This window comes from Colletotrichum destructivum, chromosome 2 (genome assembly GCF_034447905.1).
Source record: "Colletotrichum destructivum chromosome 2, complete sequence".
Lineage (NCBI taxonomy): Eukaryota > Fungi > Ascomycota > Sordariomycetes > Glomerellales > Glomerellaceae > Colletotrichum > Colletotrichum destructivum.
Window position 1 is genome coordinate 3774742 of NC_085897.1, and position 22593 is coordinate 3797334.

Here is a 22593-nt window from a genome sequence, read left to right on the forward strand (position 1 = left end):
TGGGTACCTGAGGCATTCCCTTTGCTCTGCTGCACCCGACCTGTGCCGACGCGTTCTGACGCAGCTTTGGCTCCAGATCCAGATCCAGCTTCAGCCTCCAACCCCAAGGTATCAACGAATACCCTTCCTTCCTTCGCCCACAAGAAATTATCACCAACCATGGCGACGGGTGTTGATGCAAAGCTTCTCAAATCCACCAAATTCCCGCCGGAATTCAATCAGAAGGTTGACATGCAGAAAGTCAACCTCCAGGTGATGAAAAAGTTAGACTTGCCGCTCCCCGTTGCCGTCCAGTTACTAACTCCTGTCGCCTAGGTGGATAGCCAGCAAGATCTCCGATATTCTGGGCAGCGAAGACGATGTGGTCATCGAGCTTTGTTTCAATTTGATTGAAGGGTCACGATATGTTTGTATTGCCCGCCACCGCGGCTGGTTACGTCTATAATTGCTTACTACCTCCCAGCCCGACATCAAATCTCTTCAGATACAGCTCACGGGATTTTTGGACAAGGATACGGCACCATTCTGCAAAGACCTGTGGAAGCTATGCTTGAGCGCTCAAACAAGCCCGCAAGGCGTGCCCAAGGAACTGCTCGAGGCCAAGAAGCTGGAATTGATACAGGAAAAGGCACGCAAGACTATTTCGTCCCCTGGGTCGAAAATTGAAGCTAACGCTGCATAAGATGGAAGCCAATCGTGCAGCAGACGAAGCCCGCCGACGCCGAGAAGACACCGAAAGACGCGAAGAAGTTCACAGATTGAGAGACCGGGATCGCGGCGACCGCGGTCGTGGTCGCGGTGGGGATGCGTGGCGGGGTCGGCGAGGCGACAGAGACTACGATCATCGAGGTAGGCCTGGGCCACGCTTCGGCGAAAACAGATCGCGCTCGCCGGCACCGAGACATCGCGATACAAGAGATAGAGGCTCGTTCCGTGAATCTGCACGAGACAGCTACGTTCCCAGAAACCGAGTTAGTAGCGGTCGAGGCCCTGGGCGTCGACGCACCGTCACACGCTCACCCTCTTCGGCGCCTGCATCCGCACGGTCTGCCTCACGCAGTAGGAGCGCGGAGCGGAAGCGAGAGTCGAGTCGCGGGTCTCCCTCCCCGGCCCATCGAAGATCTCGGCGAGACCGTGACCCACCCAGTCCCAGGCCTGCGAGGAATCGGTCCACGTCATTGAATAGGAGTGAAGGTGGCTATCGCGACTCACGACGGAAACGAGGATCAACGAGGAGTGCGTCAACGCCGTCACCGTCGTCTGATAAAAGGCCAGCTACCAAGCGGCGCAGGTACTCCTCGTCTCGGAGCCGCTCCCCTGACCACAAGAGACGATCCCGCAGTAGATCATCAGGCTCAGAATCTTCCCGAAGCTCCAGATATCGGAGTCGAAGTCCCAGACGCCGACCTTATTATGGCCGTGCAGTCTCGAATTCTCGAAGCGGCCCCCCGGGCCGCGATGGTAGCAGCGTGCCTCACTCTCCAGGCATCGAGAGGCGTAAGAGAAAGCCCGACGAAGAAGAGCAAGGAAAGGATGGCAGTAGGAAGGACCGACAAGAGGATGCTATGAGTGGAAGCAGGAGACGCAACTCATCGTCCGCTTCATCGAGATCAGCTGATCATTCCAAAAGATGACCCGCGCATCTATCGCCGGCTCCCTACACGTTGCATTTACCACCAGAGGTAAACGTCTGTTTCCCTGAAGGCGACCAAGCCCTCCAGATGTCCCACTAACGCGACATCGACCGTGCAGACATAATCGCACCCACACGACTGTGCTGGAGGCTGTCGGCACAGTTGGTAGGCTATTCGACGAACAGCAAGCAAATGAGAAGATGATAAGCTTTGATACTGGCTCTTCTAGCAGCGGCTGAGGCTAACCGTCTAAGAAGTTCTGACGAGTACACATACGCGCGAGCTCACTTTCTTTTTGAAGGGGATATGGGGTCAAGACGACAAAACGCCTGACTTGGTACGTTGACTGTATTTTCTCTAGCCCCATAGACATACCTATACTGCCTGTCCAAGAAGTCCCCGAAGTATTTCGACTCGTCTCGACCTGCCATTTTCTCTCCAATTTGCGAATTGCAAGATTTTTGCCGCTCAGCACAGGTCACGGTAAACGTGAATACTAGCAATGGCAACGGTTGCTTGCTATCCGTCTTTGGTAGTGTGACGGAATTGACGGTTACCAACATCAACGTCATGCGTGCGGCATGACCTTACGTCATTCCTAAATAGAGATACCTATAGCAATAGCAATTCAAACCCATCAGCGGGAGGGTTTACTTAGACAGGCAGGTCATGCAATCACGTGGGCATTGCCCATTCACAATAAAACAGAGCAAATAGAACAAGTTCGAGCATGGAGTTTGTCGAAATTAGCTTGGAGACGATGATAGTGCACTTCGCGTCAGATACGTATACTATATTGTCGGTGTTAAATAACAGAACCAACCTTGTTAAGTACCTATAACCCAAGTAGGTACCTGTAAGCTCTCCGTCAGCGCCCCACTTTGAGAGACGCGCCGTGGCCCGTGGGCTCCGTCTCTGCGGCTCCGAAAGTAAGCTCTCAATTCACGACGACATGCCATCTTCCTCTCTCTCACACTTTCGCATTCCCAAATCCCATCTCATTTTCGTTCCCCAACAATACCTGTTCGCCCTAACACAACTCCGCGGCAAATCGATACGATATGGAGATTCTTTCCCGGAAATTCACGTCACACGTATAATTCGGCCTGCCGAATTTCGCTCGTTGTGTGGATTCCTGCATTTGGTGGTCCTCGGAAAGGAGGCTGCAGGTGTCGGTGCTCTTTTCGTCCCTACTCGGACCTCTCTTTCCAGGCTTCTTAAGAGCATCTGTTTTCCTCCCCTATGTTATCAACTGAAGTCATTCTCAACCCCTTACAGCGAGTTGTAAGGGCGAGGGTGACGTTCCGCGCACGTCCTTCATGTTTTTGGCCCAGGCGAACTCAGTCGAGCTCGTCCGCAACACAGGTGACCAACCACACCCATCACGTACAACCCTGACAAGTGTTTGAGTCCCTTCGTCCTTCCCAAATTTGTCTCCCAATCCATCTACCATTCGCAGTTGCTATTGGCAACATCGCCCATCTTCCCCCTTCTGTCTCCTCTCTATTCAGTTGGACAACATTGTCCAGAATAATTGGTGGCAATGGTCCCACTCGCACAGTCTCCATACTGCAGCAGTCCTCGATACGATGCGAAGGGCTCGCAATCAGTGGGTTTTTCATCTTTAGAAGATATCTCCCAGCGAGCCGAGAGCAGCTTGGAACATGGGAAACGTCCCAATTCGATGGGTAACCGCCCGTCGCGTGTCGATTTCTTGGATCAAGCCGTCCCAGCCTTGCAGGACCACTTGGTCCAAAGTGGTAAACGCAAGACTACTCACAGCCCCGAGGGTGTGGAATGCACCGGGTACGTCCAAGGCAACCCCAAGAAAGTGAAGCTGGGAGCAGAAGAGGAGCAGCAGTCTCATTTGACTCGGGACAAAGCTCAGCTCCCTCCAGAAATTTGGCATCATATTTTCACCTTCATCCCCACAAGACGCTTGGGTGTTCTGCTACGAGTCAACAGACTCTTTAACGAATACCTTGACCCTCGATTTTCTTCCAGAAGCCACCCCTCTCCCTCGGAATACTCACGTTGCATCAAGCCATTATTGCCCGATACAATCTGGCAGCTGTCAAGGAGATTGCACTGGCCCAGAATGCCTGCCCCTTTGAGAAACAGGACCGAACTCGACATGTGGCGCCTCTGTTGTGCCAAAGTCTGCAACCTTTGTGGGGCTGCTAAATCGATACAGCAACAACAGGAATCCTATAATTCCTGGCGCTTGGGACCCGGGCTTGATGGTCTGGCTCCTATCTTCGCATTCGGGATTACCTGTTGCGGTCCCTGTCTTTTGAAAGGCTCCGTGAAGGTTCGTTTTGGCTCGAGGCTTCTACCAATTATGTCCCCTGACTGACCACGCGTACAGGAAATCGACCTGCTACTTTCATCCACAACACCGTCTTCGCTCATTCCCGCACTCGCATACGTGCTCGTTACAAGTGAACTCCAAGTCGTGCCACCTAGCACTATGACAAGCATTTTGATTTCCGAGAAGCTAGAAACTACCAAGCTGTATCTGGCCTCGAGTATCGTGACCGCCAAAGAGGATCTTCGTGCTGCCCAACATCTGGGAACAGCGGCAGTCGAGGAATGGCTGGCAGGTCTCGACGCCCGGGGCAAGGATCTAAGGAGCGACGCTGCTCGATGGGAGAGGTGGGCGGCTACGGGTGGGCTGGCCCTCATAAACCAACAAATACGGCGACAGCCGAACCACGAATTGAATGGCCCAGTCCACGCAGTATTGATGCGAGCCTCCCCAGGAACATCAAAGTCGGTCGCCGGCCAAGAATCCCAAGAGGATAAATCACTATCACCAACATCAATTGCCATGGACCACCAATTAGACTCGCCAGCAAATGCAAATCGGGCCAGTAAACACCAAGAACAGCGAGAAAGAGACCACGAAGAGGCCGCGGCATTGAAGGCGTTGCGGCGTGCCGAAATTGAGCGTCGAGCCATGCAAATCGAACCCCCTTTGCCGCCCAATCTTCTCGTTCATATGACTTGCTTTCAAACGGCAATCAAGACGACCGCTCCTTTGGACGACAATGCGTGGGGCACGTTGTTGCCCAAATTGCTCGCTGAACGAACAGACGCCGAGAGATCGAAAAACAAGAGTCTATCAATCAGCCCAATCGCCAGTCCCGAAACCAACCATGGGTCGCTGAAAAAAGTTACGGACAAAGACTGGGATGATATTCAAGGCCCGGTCCGCGCTCAAATTTCGAAGTACGCAGACGACATTGTTCGCAACAGCTGGGGAAAAGGTCGCAAAGTCAAGAAGGAGAACAGCCCACGGTTTGCAGCAGAGGTGCTCCTATCAGTGCGTGCACGATTCTATGCAGCCGTGGCGCAAGATGCCGCAGTTGCCATCGCAGCTGACCAACAGCCAGTCGTTGATCCGCCCGAGGGACCCTTCACCCAGAAACTCACACTTGAGAATATGAAATGGGTGTTTGACACGAAGATCAAACCTCATACCGAATCGTATCGCAAAGAATTGTTTCTCTGCAACGGGTGTGACAGCAACAGGTTCTATGGTTTCGAAGGAGTGATTCAGCACTATGCTGCGAAACATACCAAAGCTCTCAGCCTCGGCAACGTGGTTGTCCATTGGCGGGCCGAATGGCCGGAGCAATCACCATTCAGACCCAATGCTCGACCAACCAAACACGACCAACCAACAACATCAAACGTCCCGCCGAGCCATGCATCGCCAGTCCAAGCACAGTATGGCGTCTATGACACCCTCCATCACGGTGGAAGTATGCATGCACCCCCTTTCAACTTCCTCCTTGGACAAGTTGCACCAACTCCGTCTTATCCTCCCCAGCATACTGGCCCATACCCCCCACCACATCCCTACACTGAGGGCAACTTTGTGTCTTTTGCTCCTTACTTGGGATCTGGTTATGGAGCCAATGGCGGCTCTCAGACGTATGTAACGGCGCCCACAGGCTTCGGCCTGCATCCTGGCCTACCTGGTCCTCTGGAATACCCTCCCAGCATTCCGGGACCGCTATATCCCGGCCAACCACATCATGCTGAGTCGATGCAAAACAACAATCAGCCTCAATCTGTTGCGGCAATGGGGTCGCCGTTTCCGTCTTTCTATTATACGCAAATGGAAATCGTTGCCCGAAGTGCGAGAGATACCTGGAACGCGCTTTCCAGCGTCAGAGACTTGCCTGGACCTTTGAGGGTATATGTTGTGATATACCATGTGGTGAAGCGCTTTCGCTTGAGGTTCTCCGAGGCCCCGTCTCTGCGAATTTTCAACGACGGATTGTCAAATAACAAGGAGATGCGTCCAGTCCGCAACGTCAACGGGCTGATGTGTAAGTCATGTACATTGGGCTTGGGCCCATCCGTTAATTCAGACCGGAAGACGTTTTCACTGCCACAGCTCGTCAACCACTTCGAGAACCGTCACCTTGAATTTCCAAAGGTCAGCGATTGGGGCCAGCCAAGCCTGGATTGGACACAACACATGGTTCTACTCCCAGAGGTGTCCGAGATGCCTGACCTAAGAGGGATTCTTGGCCACAAAGGGCACAAATTCAACCTCGTCAATGAAGCAGCACCCTGGTTTTTTACCAAGCTGAGTGAACCGTCCCGTCGACCTCAAAATGCTTGGCCTCGGGGTGTTTCAAATCCAGATGCTCCTCACCACCCTGTCGACAATGCTCGTCGTCCCCGTCCTCTCCAGCCAAACGGTCGTGGGAACAAATGCCCAGATTGGCGGGACTCGACGTTTACTCGGGATCCATCCAATGTGAGACAGGCAGAGGTTTCTCAGAAACGCCCATCACCTTTTGGTTTCAACGATTGCACAACAGCGGTTCATGGGCCGTTCTTCGATCCCCACCGAGCAAGAGAGACGCGGCCGCAGTTCGACCCTCCTGTCTCAGATACTCACTGGTCTGATGCCTGGAACAGCCCTTCACGATCAAACAACCAACCATACGAAAGCATGTATAATGGAGGAGGACATCTCGAAATCACCGACACGCCCCGTCATCGCGTGAGCCCAACTCATGGCCCAGATCGAACCAATCTCGTTAAAACAGGGCGGCGTCATTTACGCGAGCGATCCCAAGCACCTGGCCTTTCTTTGGCCGAATCGATATCCGAGCAGTATGCCGGGTGCCGTGTAGGCGAAGAGCGTTTTTTTCACGTGTCTGATCAGAATGCATCGGTCGGGCCACGCCTGGCACGGGAACGAACCCAACCGATGCCTCAAGATACACAGCTCGGCCGGGTCCCTCGTTCTGCGACTATTTTCCGACCAACATCTGCAGGTCCACCACCACCAAAAGAGCCCGACAAGTTCACCCTGACCGCCGCTCTCGAGTCCTATCTCGCCCGAGGCCGCGATGTACCCACGCAAATATATAATGATGGACTGATGACTTGTGACCCCGGTATTGAGATGCGAAGAGATGCTGCACACGAGTCTTATCAGCCCGCTTATCGTGCCCAACAGAAAGAGCACGTGGAGGTTGTCGACCATGCTCGGCAAGGGCTATCCAATCGACAATCCAGAGAGCCCTATCTACTGCACTTCCCGGGCGATTCTTACGAGGCGGCATACACCCAGTGCCCCCCTGCAGATCAACTCTCAGGTCATGCTGGAGGCCGACGGAAGGCAGTGTACTTGTACGCCAACGAACTGCGCAACTCACCAGTGCAGTATGAAGAACAGTACGAGATCGTTCTCATGAGAGATACCGAGGGCGAGTATGTTGTCCGACGTCCGATATTACGCGATCGCGAGCCACCGCACATACTATACGAGGAAGACCGCCGTGTACATTTAGACCAAGAAGCTTACCCGCCATCTTACGGTTCTGTGTACGAATCGACTCCGAGAGAGGGTAATCTGGGTGGGCGGCCTGCTCCTGCAAGTATGCGTCAAGTCTCACTTCGGACCGGGGACAGTCTGCCACTCTACGAAGAGTATGACCCGAGTGTCCCGGCTCCTATGTCAAGTTCAAGTGAAGCAAGGGGCTTTGGCCATTAAGGGATGCAACTTTTGGAAGGTGGGAGTATCAGGCCCAGCTAGTCACAGGATGAGCATCTCAAGCAGCTCGGCATTATGGTTTACTATGTGAGGGGTATAGACCTCGGTCCTTGTGTGTATATGATTAAGACGTGGCCCGGTTTGAGTTTGATACTCGTACCGAGGTTTTAGACCATTACAAACGATGCGTTTTGCCGGTGCGAATGACACGAGGCACCCCGACACCAAGGGGCAAATAAGTAGAAGAAGGGACTGTCCATAAAGATGAGGCTCTTGTATTGCACACGCATCCAATCACTCAACAACTCTGTATGCGGAACGAAACACCGGCGAGGGTGCTATCGATCCTCGAGACACCACTGGGCCTAGTTCCGTTGAAACGCCTCCCTTTGTCTAGACCTCGCCGTAACCGCCTGGCAATTACTGGAAACCAAGAAGACTTTATGTGCGTGTGACAAGGGGAGAGATGGGAAGAGAACTATTGTAAACAAGGGGCGCCGGTTTCGCCAGGGTCTGTTTCTTCTTTTCCAACACGTATCTATAACACTTCACCAATAATTTTGGCCGCTTCTCTGTATGTTTGAAGCAGCTTCTCGCACTTCTCGCGCTCCTTCTTGACACCGTCATCTTCGTACAAGAGCTCCTCGAAGAGTGTCTCTTTGTACAGCTCACTGACAAGCCGGTTCTGGACCACATCCTTGCAGTGATTTACCAACAGATGCATGACGGCCTTAGGGACTTGGTCCGCAATAGACTCGCGCACGATGTTGAAGTAAGAAGAGATGAGTGCTCGGATGAGCTCTGTCTCCATCGCTTCCCGCTCAGTCATGGCCGGCTCGCCGCTGGCCGTACCCTGCTAACGAAATCAGCTTTTATTGTCGACTGTTAGTTGCAGAGGTGAACCTACGAATAGAGACCCATAATCGACAGGCTGCGCGGCCTTACCAAACTCCAGCTCGTCGCGGGCTGAGGCTTGTGCTGGCGCGCGCAACGCCACCTTGTCTTCGGCTCGGCGAATACTCTGTGAGAACGTTGGCTCGGAGCTTTGGCTGACATGTCGGGCAATAGATGAGTTGGACGAAGGAGAGACCCCGATGGGCGAGGCTCCGTCTTTACCAAAGAAGTAAGTCAGAAAGGAGTCACGTGCACCTCCCAGGCCCTTATCGTTGAATCTCGATGGCGAAGCTGATCGTGCGCCGTTAAGAGCGGCGTTCAGGCCGGTGGTGCCATTTTCACGCACGCCCGGCGATAGACTGCGCGCTCCCTTGCTTGCCTGCTTCCGCAAAGCATTGGAGTCGGCCTTTTCAGTAACTGTCGATTCCACCTCTTCCTCGTCGGGTCCCTCAGTCCCATTAGTGCCCAGCTCTTTGAGACGCCTCTTTTCTCGCTTCTCTCGCTCTTCTTGAATGAGGCGCTTTCGCTCCCTCTCTTGCTTGTTGCTGACAACGTGACTCATGGCGGCTGCGGCACCCAGGAAGTTAGGGTGATTAGTATTGATATACGCCCGCTGGATCGAAATCAAGGATTCAACATAGCCAGAAGTTGGCCCCAAACGCTCGCGCAGCAGATCAGAAACAACCTCGATCAGCTTGGCTTGCAGCCTCGGAAAGCGAGACAGCTCGGTGGAGCCACACGTGTGGCATATCTTGATGAGCTCTTCGTAGACAAGCTCAACACAACGCTGGCTAGGGACTTCGAGAAGCTTGATTTGGGGCTTGACGAGAAGGTCAAAGGCCATTTCTGGCACGAATAAACTAGGGCGGGGCCCGGTCGAGTTACGAATAGCGGTTCGAATATCAAGCGCCGAAAGGTTGGACGTCGGGTCAATAGACTCGAGAGAGCTGCCGAAGACGGAGTTGAAAATGTAGTAGATGCGAGCCCCACCACACAGTTCCTTGGTGGAAATCTCGGTCGAGGTGCCATCGATGGAAGAGATGAAGGAGGTGGCAAATCGTGTCATCTGTGTCAGAATGAGGGATCCACGGTGTTCCTTGCCGCTGAAATGCATGTCCCCGTAGCTTGCTAACTCTTGTTGAGTCTGTCCCATCAAAGTGTTGAGGCGCGCTTTGATGTCAGGCATGCGCTCACGAATGTGAGCCATGAGGGTCGTGTTCAAAGTCTTTGCCAGGAAGTGAGTGCCGCATCTGCTAGAAATGTTGCGGTAGGCTGGATGATGCCTGAAAAACTCAGACTCGGCCTTCAAAGCCTCCTCCATGGGCTTGCTGCCCTGAATGTCTTGCTGGGAGCGGTTGACAACGCCAATGAAGCCCAGCTTCAACGGGTAGACACGTCCAGACAATATATCCAACGCGTTTGTTCCGTGATCCATGAGATCCACCTTAGTAAGTACGCCAATCGTCCTCCTTCCCAGCGGATCGACATGCCGGGCAAGCTTCAACGCCTCCGAGTTTACAATATCGACATTGGCGGGTGAGACGGCGAGGATGATGCTGTTTGGCTTTGCAATGTACTCCGAGATGAGGTTGCGTGTTTGCTTCTCAATGTCGGTTGGCTGGTCGCCAATAGGAACCTTGAGCCATGCGTTAGATTCGCTGGAGGATTGGCGTATTTGGATGGTGTGCCCGAAGATTTGCGACGTACCTTTGTGAGTCCAGGAAGGTCGACGAGAGTCAGGTTGAGCACATGCGGCGAGTAGATTTTGAGGTTAATAGGCTGTCGGTTGATTCCCTTATTGTTGCCCGCCACACGTGATGTCTCATTCTCGATCTCGCGCTTCACGTCGGAGAAGTCATTGAAGCGACGGTTCGGTATGTGGTGAAACTCGGCCCATTCGGATCGTCTGGCAACATCGGGAGACCTGTATGGATCTGACAGAGGGTCGGATGCATCCTCATCTTCGGGTACGTTGATCAGTTGCAGGATCAGAGGCCGCCTGGTCACGATGCCACTCCCGCGGGGTAGGAAGTCACGGCCGACAATGTTTTCGAGAACGGAGGATTTCCCGGCCGACTGCGAACCGACAACGACCTGCCAAGATGTAAGTGAGCGGACTTCTATAAAGCTCGTGCTTCCGCGATGGGACGACGTACAATCTGGGGAAGATCAAGCGAGTCGCTGCCGATGGTGTTGAAGACCAAGTCTTGCAACTTGTTGACAGTACCGAGAAGGTCGTCTCCCAAGGACGCCATGGTGACGGGTCAAGCTCGGCAAATACGCCAGATGATCAGGACGTGATCGTTCTTGTTCGCGGGAGCTGATGAGATACTCGGTAGGCTTTGTTTTTTTGCCTGGTAAAGGTTTAACCAGGGGTTTGGTAGGCAAAACGCGAAAAAGCTTTCTGGGTGAAAGGCCAAGGCGGACAGCCAGACTGCAGCGCAAAGCAACGCAAAACGAGGTAGAGCAGGCGAAGGGGGGCAAGCGCTGGCTCGCCGTCGGGGGGATGTGACTCAGACGTCTTCGAGGTGAAGAAGTGCAGTCAATGAAGGTAGCACGAAGACAGGGCGAGATTCCTTGGGATGGATGCGCGAATCGATATGTCAAAGTCGATGTCCGTTGCGCGTGTCGTCCAATTTCAAGAATTCATGCACGATCCACCAAGTCGCCTGCACAGAGAAAGTTCGGGCAAGGGACGTAATGCTCGCGCTGGGCGCTTGGTGCCGCTGCTGGGTGTGGACACCTCAGGGGCCAACAGAGGTCCCACCTGTACGTATCTTGTCCAAAAGGTATCTACCTAGGTAGGCAGTGTTCTACTAAGTGCACGCAAGACCTGCTCATCAACTAGGTATGTAGCTAAGTCAGCACTCCTAGGGGGTGCTGCAGTGAGGGAGGTCCAACACGAAGCTCGTCAAGACCGCATTCCGGCGTGTATTGCAACCCGTCACATTTCATTTCTGGTGCCCACCGGAAACAGCCGTCTCACCTTGCGGCGGCTTCAGATTTTCCATGGCGGCTAATCGGACCATGAAGAAAGAAGAAGCCTTTGGACATTAAGTAGCTTGATGAACACGACAAGTCGCCATTTCAGGCCAGAAGTTTGACTACGAATTTTTATGGGGAGAAGACAGGAGAAAATAGACTCGGGCGTCTCTTTAAAGTTGGCGCATTTGACCGCGGCGTTTGCAGTCGCTTCGAGAGTTCGGGAGACAGCGCAACATTTATGTTTCTTTACACTCTTTGGAATCGCAGGTCCATCGACAAGCATTCGCAAAGAAACCCGGCTTGTTGACAATTGCTCTTTGTCTACACGGACATTGTTCGCCTCGATCTAATCAATCGTCTCTGATGCACTGCCATCTGGCCACAGCGTCCAAAGTAACCAATAGTAAGCTGTGCCGAGGACTGGCTTTTTGCAGGGCTCCATCAAAACTTCAATGCTCACTCGCAAAGGAAACATACTCGACTCAGGCAACTTCAATCTCTCGCACCAACTCGGCACAACATCACTACCTCAGGCTTAACATCTAGGCTAGCCCCTTTGTCTCTTCAGAGAACTGTTAGTCCCTGGCCAAGAGACATCATGAGTCAACTGGGCGGTCCTGGTGCTCGACAGAGCAACGCCAAGCCAATCCCGTACGCAGCGAGACCGCTCCTAACTGACCATGGCGTGGTCAACTGATAACGCAAGCTAAACCATGCCTCTTGCCTAGCCCTCAACGTGGCAGCTTTCCACTTGATCATGAAGGTGTGTTCATAATACGCCGTGCCAGGTCAGCTCTTCGCTTGTTAATGCCGTCGAACAGGCGAGTGCAAGCATGTCATAGCGACCTACCTCGAGTGCATCAAAAAAGTACGAGGCGTGAACGACGCCGAATGTCGCGACTTGGCCAAGTCGTATTTGGCATGCCGCATGGACCGGTAAGCTGATCTACCACGGAGTGACCTTCTCTGCAAGCGTTGGACGAGATTCTCAATGACGATGCCCCAATTCGCAGCAACCTCATGGCCAAGGACGAGTTCAGAAACCTAGGTTTCGACAACGGACCACCGCCGACAACAACGAATAGCAACGATTACAACCAACACCGGGGGGCTTCGAGCAAGGAGAAGGATGCACGGCCCGGTGAACTTCGCTGGTAGGTTCCTGTGTATGTAATGTTGTCACGTCAGCCTCATAGAGGGTGTTTGGAGAAACCCCGGGCGGCCGGGATGTATTATAAACGGGCGCAGATCCTTGCATCCCAAGTTTGGCTTTGTATGATTAGCATATAGAATTAAATAAGATGAAATAACTATGGAAGTAAAAACTCATATAAATATGTAAACATGCAGAGCTTCTGAAAGTTGATAGACGGTGTGGTTGCTTCCACGGCATGAATGCACAGAGATTGTCAATAAACAAGGCCCCATACGCGGGCATGAAGCTTCATGCGCCCATATGATGGGCCCCCGTTATGTGATGACTGCAAAGCTCGTAAAGATGGAGGCAAAAGGCATTGAGTGACTCACTAGATCACTCGCCCAGTTGTCGGGTGTTGCTTTCCTCGTCAGTGATGGGGCGGCATTCGTTTACCCAACCTACCTACCTTCGCAGTGTACAAGTACAGTGTCGCAGATCTGGGGAAGGGAATATCGATCAGTCTTTTCTTTTGCCAAAGAACTATGATGTTTTTTGGGCAGCTTTGTTGTACGCGGTTGGCTGCAGCGAATATTTAGGGCTTATTCATGCTTGTCAAATTTTGAATCTGAAGAATCGACGGACAAGTCCAAGGCAAAGTTGGATAGCCGCGATTTCTGTCAGGGCTATACTGCGGGCGCCTTTCGATGTGGGGCTGTGTCCAGTCTTACCTACATAGGTGCCTACCTTAGTAGGGTCAGCTCGGCTCAGCTGAGTGGGTCGTCCGCCGTTTGGATAAGAGGTGCAACCCCAACGACAACACTGAATGAACTGGAAAGTCGGACAGTCATTGTTGCCCCGACAACCAACCACGGCCGGACACATGGCCCAGGTATAACTTCAACGCCATCAATCGACTCCCCTCGAACACTAGAGAACCCGATTGTTTCTCTCTAAAAACAATAGCCATAGCCTGCATTCATATACTTGATAGCAAAAGAATACCTAATCACCAGACTTCGCCGCATGCTTCCACCTCGCATCTCCGTCGCCCTGTTCCCGTCACCCGTCAAGCGTCACCCACCGCCCACCGCCACCGCCGCCTCAAGTCACCGCTTTCCTTAACCCCATTCTCGGCATTTCTCGTGGTCACCACACACTGCTTCTATCATGCATCGCAGGAAGAGCACCGAGAAGACGAGAAAAGTGTCCCCTCCGTCACCGAGCTACATGAACAACGAGCAGTTTGGTGAGCCACCGTGTTCCGCTTCTCTTCAAACTTACTAATTATGTGCCCCTCTAGCTGCCTATCTCGCCAATCTGAGAACAACCCGAATTGCTCGTCCCGGCGGAGCCAGACCCCTGCCCCCATCTTCCTCGAGCACAAGATCCAAACGTCCTTCCTACGAACACAGCGTTTCTGAACCTCTTCCTCGAATCGAAAGCGCTCCCCAATCCAGTACAAGTTCAACCGATGCACCTTCACGACCAAATCCCCTTTCTGTCAATACCAGCTTCTCGTCCCGTTACTCCATGTCTAGCACTCAGGGGCGCGATTACTACCCCTACCGCCCGACGTCGCCTCTGAAGCCCTCGGAAGTTGTTCCCACGGCGACCTACATGGAGAGAGGCCAGCGATGGATGGAGAAAGAAGAGGTTGCGTCGCTCCGGCAAGCCATGGACGACATGCAGGTTAAGAAAGACATGCCCGGCCTCAAAATCGAGGCCGCGCACACCAAGGGAGGACCTGCCGATACACCAGATGACGAGAACCGCATTTACAGTGCTGCCCTCGATGAAGCCTCCGAACTTGTTTGGCAGCATCAGAACGGGGTCCGCCCCCCGGACCCTCATGCCCCCTATCGGTACAAGTCTCATCTTAGAAAGGACAGCTATGCCCACGCTCGAACAGCCAGCGTGGGTAAATATGGCGACGACGTAGTCCCATCCGGTCTAGCTAGAGACAAGTCGAGATCTGTTTCCGGCAGCTCTACTGATAGTGACGGGCACTCTCGGCCTTCTCTTGCTTTGTCGCAAGATAGCTTCAAAGGACAGAGCCGCAGCCCCGAGCGATCGTCGATGGACTCTGGGATATTGGGCACCTCCGGTACCAGCCGACCTCTCCCTAAACCTCTGTCTTCTGGCCGTCGCCGCAGCAGTATGAAGCGGAACATCAGCGGTGAGGTCGAGAGACCATTTTCGGGTGATCAGATCTGGGAGGAACCGGAACACACCTTGCGCGGAGACAGGTCCGAAACAAAGCTAGTGTCATCATCGGACTTGCCGCTTGTGGACAAACCAAAGAACCCGCAAGGCCAAGTCCATGTTGCTGCGGCCTTCTCGGCGGACCGCGCGGCCCCTTGGAAACCCAAATGCAATGTCGAAATCCATCGGAACCCACCGTCACAGTCGCGCAATCCGCTGTACACGACCAACAGTTCCGTCTCCAAGGCCATGGTAGGCGATGGTACGGTGCCTAAGAAGAATGGCATGGAGATCCGTAGCGATGATATCAGGGGAGCCACAAGCATGAAGCTTAAGGACCGCAGTGCGAAATTGCCTACGCCCACGGCCGTCAGTGATCGCCCTGGACGGCCGATTGTAAGCTTCGATTCGAAGTGGAAGGCCCCTGACGAGAAAACTGATGCTCAGCCAGGATCGGCTTTCGGCGACAACACATCGGGAGCCTCGGGCCAAAGGAGCCAGCCGATGGAAATTCCTTCTATTGTGGTTGCGCCGGAGGAACCCCCGTCGGACAGAGCACACGGGGTCCCGCCAATCCCGTCCATAAGCATCGACGGCGCAGATGAGCCGGCTGGTCCTACCCCAAGCATGCCTGTTGCAATAACCCCGGATGTCCACTTCTCTGTCTCTACGCCGCGGCCGCTGCCGAATCCCAAGACGGCATCCAAGGCACGACCCTTCCAACGTCCACAACGGCATTGGTCACCTGCCGCTATGTCAGGCAATCGTTCCACAACGCCCTGCCACGAGTGCGGGTTTCCCATTGAAGGCAGGTTTGTCTCTCTAGCTGGATTTTCGGAAAGATTCCATCCTCAGTGCTTCAGCTGTTATGCTTGTGGCACCAGCCTCGAGGCGCTGGAGATTAGCCCCGAGCCTGATGCTCATCGCAAAGAGCGTCTGGAGAGGATCGGTCGTAGAGCTAACGGGGAGGCACTGGAGGAGACGCCGGGAAAGACCATGGCCGAGGACGGCGATGAGCGCCTTCGTTTCTACTGTCATCTCGACTGGCACGAGCTTTATGCACCGAAATGCAAGCATTGCAAGACACCCATCCTCGGCGAGCATGTGGTCGCACTAGGCGAGCATTGGCACTACGGACATTTCTTCTGCGCCGAGTGTGGTGATCCGTTCGAAAAGGGCATGACCCACATCGAGAAAGATGGATACGCATGGTGCATCAACTGTCAAACCAAGCGGACGGAAAGAAGGGCGCCCAAATGCAAAAACTGCAAGACTGCTGTCATTGGGCAGTATATTAGAGCACTGGGAGGCGAGTGGCACGATGAGTGCTTCCGCTGCGCTTCCTGCCAGGGTGGTTTCGACGATGGCCAAATCTTCCCCAAGGAGGTTGGGGACAAGATGGTGGTACTGTGCACGGGATGCCGCATGATGGAACTCAAAGCGTAACGAGAAACGAAACAGATTGGTAGAGCATCATGGCCGCTGGAGTTGAGGATCGAGAAGCGTCGGAGCTTTTGTCATTGGTCTGCTTGCATTTTACATTTGATTTCGGCTTGTGGAAGGGCGGGTCGTGGCGTCTTGTTAAGCACTTTGTCCTTTGCAATGGAGGGGGGTACGAGGAAACAAAAGCATATGGTGAACATCATAATCATCATTGGCTGTCTTCGTTTGGCCTCCCTGGGCAATTGCCATCCATCCATGTACGCCATTCGCGATGGCCAGAGGCTTCTTAGGAAAGAAAGAAGTTCATCGCTCCCTCGACTCCTCCCGCCGTGCAATATTCGCTCCTCTTGTCGTCCATGAACTAGGAGGAACCGCCAACCTGTTCCTGATGCACCTCAAGGGTATCTCCATCCGCCATCTCAAGCTGGTGGGCCAACCGCGTTAGTATTAAAAGCCGGCAACTCAAGAGTGGCGGCTACGGTGCTTACAGTGTCTGGAGTGTCTGTCGGCTGCACACGCTGACCCTCGAAGAGGAATCGAACAGAGTTCATAGCCTTTCCTTGTCTCTCGCAGAAGGCTGTCATGAGCTTGTCGAGCTTGGTGGAGCGCTTGATCTTGAAGAAGACCTCATTGTTGTTGTCCGTGACCTTGATATTCAGGTGTTCGACGGCGGGCGCGGCATCCTGGCCGCCAGCAGAGGGGCTTCCGTTCTCGTGTTCGCCAGACATTGTGTGACTATTGCGTGCGGCGGCGCGAAAGTGTCAGCTAAGGCCGGCCGTACGACTCTTTTTGGGGGCAGGCTGAGGGAAACTGAGGGAGATGAAGGGCGCGCGCGTCGCATGGTGTCTAACATACCTTGCGCAGTAGACGCTGGATTACAGTCGATCTGGCGACTTGTAAAATATGGTCTGTTAGTGCGCAGGCTTTCGTAGTGTGGTGCGACGCGTAAAAAGCACGGTATCGCAATAGTGAGAGTTGTAGAATCGGCGAGACGGCAGGGCGATTGTCAAGTTGTATCTCGTAAACGGGCTTTGAGGACGAGAAAGGCGGGAGAAAGATTGTGGGGAGCCAGGAAGGCGCATCTGAGTCCCCGGGAGAAGGTGGGACGGAGGGCATCTGATTGGGCAAGATCACACGGTGGGAAGGCAAGGTAACTTTCCCTACCTGAGGTACAGAGTACCCTCCCTGCTTTCACCTCGGTAGCTAGCTGCCTACCTTGCTACCTGGCAGCCTGGGTGCCTATGTATTGGGCTGAAGACACTGTTGACGTAAGCCAAATAGGACAACTTCAGACAGCAGGGGAAATCATTGCCACCAGACTTTGTTTGGAAAGGTCGGTCTACTGACCGTCAACTTCCATTTCAACAACCGACTAGTCGTGCACTTTGTTCTCCACATTGCGTCAAAACCAGGCTCTTAAGGCGTGTTGTTGTTCTTACCTTGTGTCTTCCAACCTCATTTAGTCTCTCCGTTCCGCTGAGTCTTCTCTGCCTAGGTACCGAGACGCCGTCTGTTCCTTGTTTGCCCCATCGTCAGTTACACCTTTTCGGATACACCATCCAATGTACATTAGCAACATCGAGAGGGCAACATAGGTTTGGCTTCGACTATTGAGAAAGCGCTACTAACATCGTTGCAGTATTTCCAACAAAACGAAGACCATGGTTCGGAAACCCTACACGAAATCTCTCGACTCGCTCATATGAACTTTCCCCCGCTGACGCAGTCAATCTCAAGGGTCTCACTGAGGACTTGAAGGCCAACCCTCCTTGTCATCCTCGCGCTGTGGGTTCTCAATCAGGGCGATACCTGTTTACTATAGTTTATGTTAACCCCGTGCTTCATGTAGTGCGCAATCCAAGGTCAGTGCTTATCAGCGACATGTCCGTGGCAAATGTTTTTCATACGATATGGCAGCATCGCTAAAACCCCCACCCCGGTAGACTGCTTGACGAGAAACAGCTTTAAGGAAGACAGATGCCAGTCGGCCATCATGGCTTTATACGAATGCTGCGAGGCCTTCTACCGATTCAAGGGTAGCCAGACAACCACCGTTAGCTGCCCCAAGCCCGATCTGCTACAGTTGAAACTCAACAGACTGCGTGAAGAGTTACAAGTGGCAAAGAAATAGTCGGCGGCCGCATGTAGCCGAAAATGTACCACTCTTCCATGTAAATACGTCAACCCGAGTAGAGAAGAAATCTGGCAACATTCAAGAAAGAGGGCGAGTTATTCTAGGCATTCGTTGAGCGCGCTAAGAGACCCCATAGGATCTGAACAAGCATTGAGTGTCCTGTTCCGAGACTCTAATACAAAAGCCTTGACATTGAAGAAGGAAAGGAGAGAAAAGGATAAAGAAAATTTCAAAGATGCACCTTGATAAAGGAAGTGTTAAGCGGGTCTTTACTGTTTTTTTAGATTTTACGCACTGTATGATTTTGTGGAACAAAAGCCAGACGATACAGTGCGTAGCCTTAGACTCCTTTCAGAAGGGGACAGGAAGAACGCACAGACCGGCAGAAGATCCATCCACCTCACCTCGCGTCTGTAAGCCTCATCAAGCTCAGGGCGTTGTTTTTTGAGAGCATTGACTCTTTCGGATACAGTACCATCAGCCGAATTGTTTAATTCATCTCGCGAACTGTCTACCCTCCAAAGCGCCAACACAGGGAACTCTCTCAACTATCAGCATCGACAAACATACAGCGTTTCTTTCTAGAAATCGTTCGGCCTGCAGCGTATCATTATTGGCGCTGCAGAGAATCGCGGGAACCCCCCCCCGGGTGTCGACTCCATGGCTTGATCCATACGCGAATTTCCACAACACCTTGCGCCCTGAATTGCACGAGGTCCGTCTCTTTACAACTAAATACTTGATGGTCTCCTCGATGTGCAACTTTGACTTACCAAATGTTCTAACAGACTTGGAGTACTATCCCGCCCTCGACGTTGCTGGAATTCACGAACAACGAACAAATCACCCCGAATCAACCCACACACAGTGGCCCTGGCAGCTCTTTCCCGAAATCCCGCGACCCAAGAGCAACCACTACTGGATTCGTGCGCGTACTCGCTTCCGCAAATGAAGATGAACGGACCTCTTGGGCCCGAGGTTGAGGTGTTTGCAAATGCACTCGATGATTGTCTCGCGCCTCAGGGCACAATTGAAGAGAAGCAGGCAAGAATATTGAACCTGGTAAATACGTACTATGACTACTCCAATGAAAGGTTGTCGCAGTTGCGCAAACAGGCTCGCCAGGCCTCAGTTGGCGATACCGAGATGGACTTGGACGACGACGCGGAGGCTGGGTCTACCGCTAGCTTGGAAGAAATTCAAGAATGGGAGCAAGAGAGACAGACATGGGATCTCGTTCGTCGCCTAATCCCGCTAAGATACCCTACACCAAAGTCGAAAGGTCACAGGGCTACGAGCGCCACGAAGAAGAACAGAGAGGGCAACAACCTTTGGGGCGCATTCCTTACAAGCGATGAGCTGGCCGTGGAGAGGAGGACCATCCTGGAATGGCTGCAACAGAGCGCAAGAAGTGGTCCCGATCTCAACGACCTCGTTCGAGAACTACAACAGAACGCCGATAGAGGAGATATTATCGCTCATGGCTGGATACACACCAGGTCTGCCATTAAGTTGCAGAAAGGCGTGATCGGCTACGCGCGCCCGCTTGACGTCCAGTTTCCCGAAGTCGCACGCTCCCTTGTCAATTCGGACAAGGCGCCACTTGTCGCCGAGCTGGACCCAGACTCTGTGACTAGACAGAGCCGGAAGCTGGAGCCTCAGGACGAGTACTTCGAGCGGGCGATTTGGGTTGGTTGTTTCCAGCTGCTTCGGCGCGGCAGCAGTCTGGGGGCCATTCGGGAGTGGTGCTTGGAGAGAACAGAGGTCTGGAGAGCTGTTTCCATGTCTGCATTACCCCTCGCTACCGACCACGGCGAGACAAGCCTTGTGGAAGATCCCGCAACACTTGCGCTCTGGAGACGCATGTGCTTCGCAGCGGCACGCCAAGGCGGCGTCGACGACATCGAGAGAGCCGTCTACGGTGTGCTTTCGGGAGACATTCCCAGCGTTCAAAAAGTGTGCAAAACCTGGGATGACTTCATGTTCATGCACTACAACGCTCTCGTCCGCACACAACTCGACACATTCGTTCTCGGTCAATGCCCTCCTGAGGTATCAGCTTCTCTTCGTTCATCATTCCCCGCTTTCGACGCTGTTCAGTTTCATGGCGATGCTACTACGCTAGAGCAGCGTTTGATACATAAACTCGAGACAAGCCCTCACACGAGCAAAGAAGCCCTTGAGCCTGTCAAGGCACTTCAAGCTGCTATAATTTCCAAGGAGCTAGAGCGACACTTTTATGAGCAGGGTGTGGCCATCACGCTGAAGGCCAATTCCAAAGAGTCTTCTATGCTCATGCCCGATGATTTCTGCCGCGATGTCAGCGTGGCTACTGAGAAGTTTGCAGACTTCGAGAGCCCTGGCCGTCTTCGACTTGCTGTCCATGCACTCATCATCTTTGGCACCCTCGATAAGCTCGTCGACTCACCGCCGAACTCAGCAACGATGAGCATGAGTTCCGACCGACGTGAAATCCAGGAGAATACGATCACGCTTTATATTAGCCTATTGCGCCTTTCTGGCTTGGAGGAGTTGATTCCTCTTTACTGTTCCAGGATTCTCAACACAAGAGCTCTTCAAGTATTAAGCACCAACCTCCTGCCCATCACAGACAACGAGGCCCGTTTGTTGCAACTGAGTCTCATCCGCAAGGCAGGGCTGGATGTGCTGCAATTTGTCCACTACCAGCCAGCATCCCTGTTCCGAAGCCTGGGTCCTGAGGCCGGAGAGCCCCGGAGGTTCCAGATCGTGGACGCTGGACCACCGTCTCTCAAGTATGGGCGTTCGATTAGGACGGACTTCTTTGGAGAAGATCCTGATACCATTGAATCTATCGATGAGCGCCTGATCCGCTCGGTGGAGTGGCTGCTCCTGGTCGACGAAGCTTGGCCTCATGTGTTCCGCGTCGGTGTGGACATCTACAAATACTTTCTCAGTACGTCACTACAACATCCTTTCGAGATGACTCTAGCACCCATCTGCTAACGTCAGCTTGCACTCAAACAGAAACCTTGCGATTGAACGCTGCCAGAAGCTTCGCCAGCCGGGTACCCTTCGGCACTATCATGGCGCATAGGGTGGAATTTGCTGAACAGGACGCAAACGATACTTGGTGGACGGAGGATGCAGAATTTTGGGCTGGCCAGATCGAAGCTTCAGGTGCGAAGAGCCTCTCGCCGAGTCAACTGGCTTTGGAAGCACGGGCTTTCCGCGATTTGGAATGTCTTGTCAAGGCCTTGGATACGATGGAAACCATTGCCTCATTAACGGAGCTTTCGAAGGAGTATGTTGGAACCAGTTTTCCCGACCATGTCTTCTTGCTGACCCTTCTTAGGGACCCGTCCGTCAAGAGAGATTTCTGGACTAAGGTTGGAAACGAGGTCAAGTCTGCCAAAGAGCATGTGCGACCTTTGCTGAAACAATGGCTGCGGGGTCAAGGTAACTGGCTCGAAGCTCAATCCTCCTGGACAAACGCTGACTGCATCCCGATAGAAGACGAAGATCTGGAAGCGCTACGGGATATGTATTTACCCGAGACACTCCTCGCTTATGTTAGTACTCTTCACTTCGCTGGCACCACTCTGACGAGGGACAACTTCTTGGAGTGCATGGAATTAGCGGCCACCGTTGCTGAGAAGGATTCCGACGTGGCCGACTGCTTCATGAAGGCGGCCCGGATGAAGGAACTGGTGGAAAGCTTCGCGGCGTGCAGCAAGGCACTAGCCATCGCCTCGGGCGAGAAGAAAGCAGCTGGTTCGAGCAGCAAGAAGCTGCGCGAGATGGGGTGGTCTCGAGATCTCTGGTCCGTTAAACAGTGACCGGAGTAATTGGGGTCGGTCAGACCAACGTAGAGAAGGAAGGAGTGAGGTTCGTTTGGGAAGTGGTTCCTTAACCGATCGTCACGTTACGTCTATATGAGAAAAGCTGGCCGCTTACGAGTGGGGCATACGGATGGGGAGTCAAGGACTGGCACACAAAACTGAAACACAGAAATGGTAGATCGAAGTAGAAGTTTTGAGGCACTGGGACAGCGCGCTCTGAGCGTGCCTAATATATTGCCAGTGTGGCTCGAGGCACAAATAGGTACCAATCCGTATCTTAATTTACGACGAGGCACGCCCCACAATCTTATCTTATC

At 53.2% G+C, this 22593-nt stretch overlaps 8 protein-coding genes across 8 annotated transcripts; 6 read left to right on the plus strand and 2 right to left on the minus strand.

Annotated features, from left to right (window-relative positions):
• The first annotated feature begins 28 nt into the window (after positions 1–28).
• Positions 29–2340, plus strand: CDEST_03356 (Putative PWI domain-containing protein). Its single transcript, XM_062919515.1, has 5 exons — positions 29–263; positions 316–406; positions 464–628; positions 684–1682; positions 1753–2340. Exons 1-4 carry the CDS (start codon positions 160–162, stop codon positions 1632–1634), a joined length of 1311 nt encoding a protein of 436 aa, XP_062775566.1. The 5' UTR covers positions 29–159; the 3' UTR covers positions 1635–1682; positions 1753–2340.
• A 279-nt stretch (positions 2341–2619) lies between these two features.
• Positions 2620–7673, plus strand: CDEST_03357 (Putative F-box-like domain superfamily protein). The gene is made up of 2 exons (XM_062919516.1): positions 2620–3945; positions 4003–7673. Exons 1-2 carry the CDS (start codon positions 3178–3180, stop codon positions 7657–7659), a joined length of 4425 nt encoding a protein of 1474 aa, XP_062775567.1. The 5' UTR covers positions 2620–3177; the 3' UTR covers positions 7660–7673.
• A 1-nt stretch (position 7674) lies between these two features.
• CDEST_03358 (Putative dynamin stalk domain, dynamin, GTPase region, GTPase effector domain-containing protein) lies at positions 7675–11213 on the minus strand. The gene is made up of 4 exons (XM_062919517.1): positions 10710–11213; positions 10261–10647; positions 8567–10189; positions 7675–8512 (listed from the first exon to the last, which is right to left on the minus strand). The coding sequence occupies exons 1-4, from the start codon at positions 10806–10808 to the stop codon at positions 8198–8200; spliced, it is 2424 nt and encodes an 807-aa protein (XP_062775568.1). The 5' UTR covers positions 10809–11213; the 3' UTR covers positions 7675–8197.
• Positions 11214–12012: 799 nt separating this feature from the next.
• Positions 12013–13597, plus strand: CDEST_03359 (uncharacterized protein). Its single transcript, XM_062919518.1, has 4 exons — positions 12013–12189; positions 12267–12301; positions 12360–12474; positions 12552–13597. Exons 1-4 carry the CDS (start codon positions 12137–12139, stop codon positions 12694–12696), a joined length of 348 nt encoding a protein of 115 aa, XP_062775569.1. The 5' UTR covers positions 12013–12136; the 3' UTR covers positions 12697–13597.
• Positions 13598–13676: 79 nt separating this feature from the next.
• CDEST_03360 (Putative Zinc finger, LIM-type) lies at positions 13677–16325 on the plus strand. Its single transcript, XM_062919519.1, has 2 exons — positions 13677–13922; positions 13977–16325. The coding sequence occupies exons 1-2, from the start codon at positions 13844–13846 to the stop codon at positions 16322–16324; spliced, it is 2427 nt and encodes an 808-aa protein (XP_062775570.1). The 5' UTR covers positions 13677–13843; the 3' UTR covers position 16325.
• A 1-nt stretch (position 16326) lies between these two features.
• CDEST_03361 (Putative Ubiquitin-like domain-containing protein) lies at positions 16327–17357 on the minus strand. The gene is made up of 3 exons (XM_062919520.1): positions 17177–17357; positions 16810–17056; positions 16327–16745 (listed from the first exon to the last, which is right to left on the minus strand). The coding sequence occupies exons 2-3, from the start codon at positions 17047–17049 to the stop codon at positions 16683–16685; spliced, it is 303 nt and encodes a 100-aa protein (XP_062775571.1). The 5' UTR covers positions 17050–17056; positions 17177–17357; the 3' UTR covers positions 16327–16682.
• A 625-nt stretch (positions 17358–17982) lies between these two features.
• CDEST_03362 (Putative cysteine alpha-hairpin motif superfamily, mature-T-Cell Proliferation I type) lies at positions 17983–18452 on the plus strand (the record flags this gene model as incomplete). Its single annotated transcript, XM_062919521.1, has 4 exons — positions 17983–17985; positions 18059–18106; positions 18171–18183; positions 18265–18452. The coding sequence occupies 4 exons, from the start codon at positions 17983–17985 to the stop codon at positions 18450–18452; spliced, it is 252 nt and encodes an 83-aa protein (XP_062775572.1).
• A 456-nt stretch (positions 18453–18908) lies between these two features.
• On the plus strand, positions 18909–22533 carry CDEST_03363 (uncharacterized protein). The gene is made up of 5 exons (XM_062919522.1): positions 18909–19170; positions 19244–21390; positions 21462–21738; positions 21790–21893; positions 21948–22533. The coding sequence occupies exons 2-5, from the start codon at positions 19404–19406 to the stop codon at positions 22271–22273; spliced, it is 2694 nt and encodes an 897-aa protein (XP_062775573.1). The 5' UTR covers positions 18909–19170; positions 19244–19403; the 3' UTR covers positions 22274–22533.
• Positions 22534–22593: the final 60 nt, after the last annotated feature.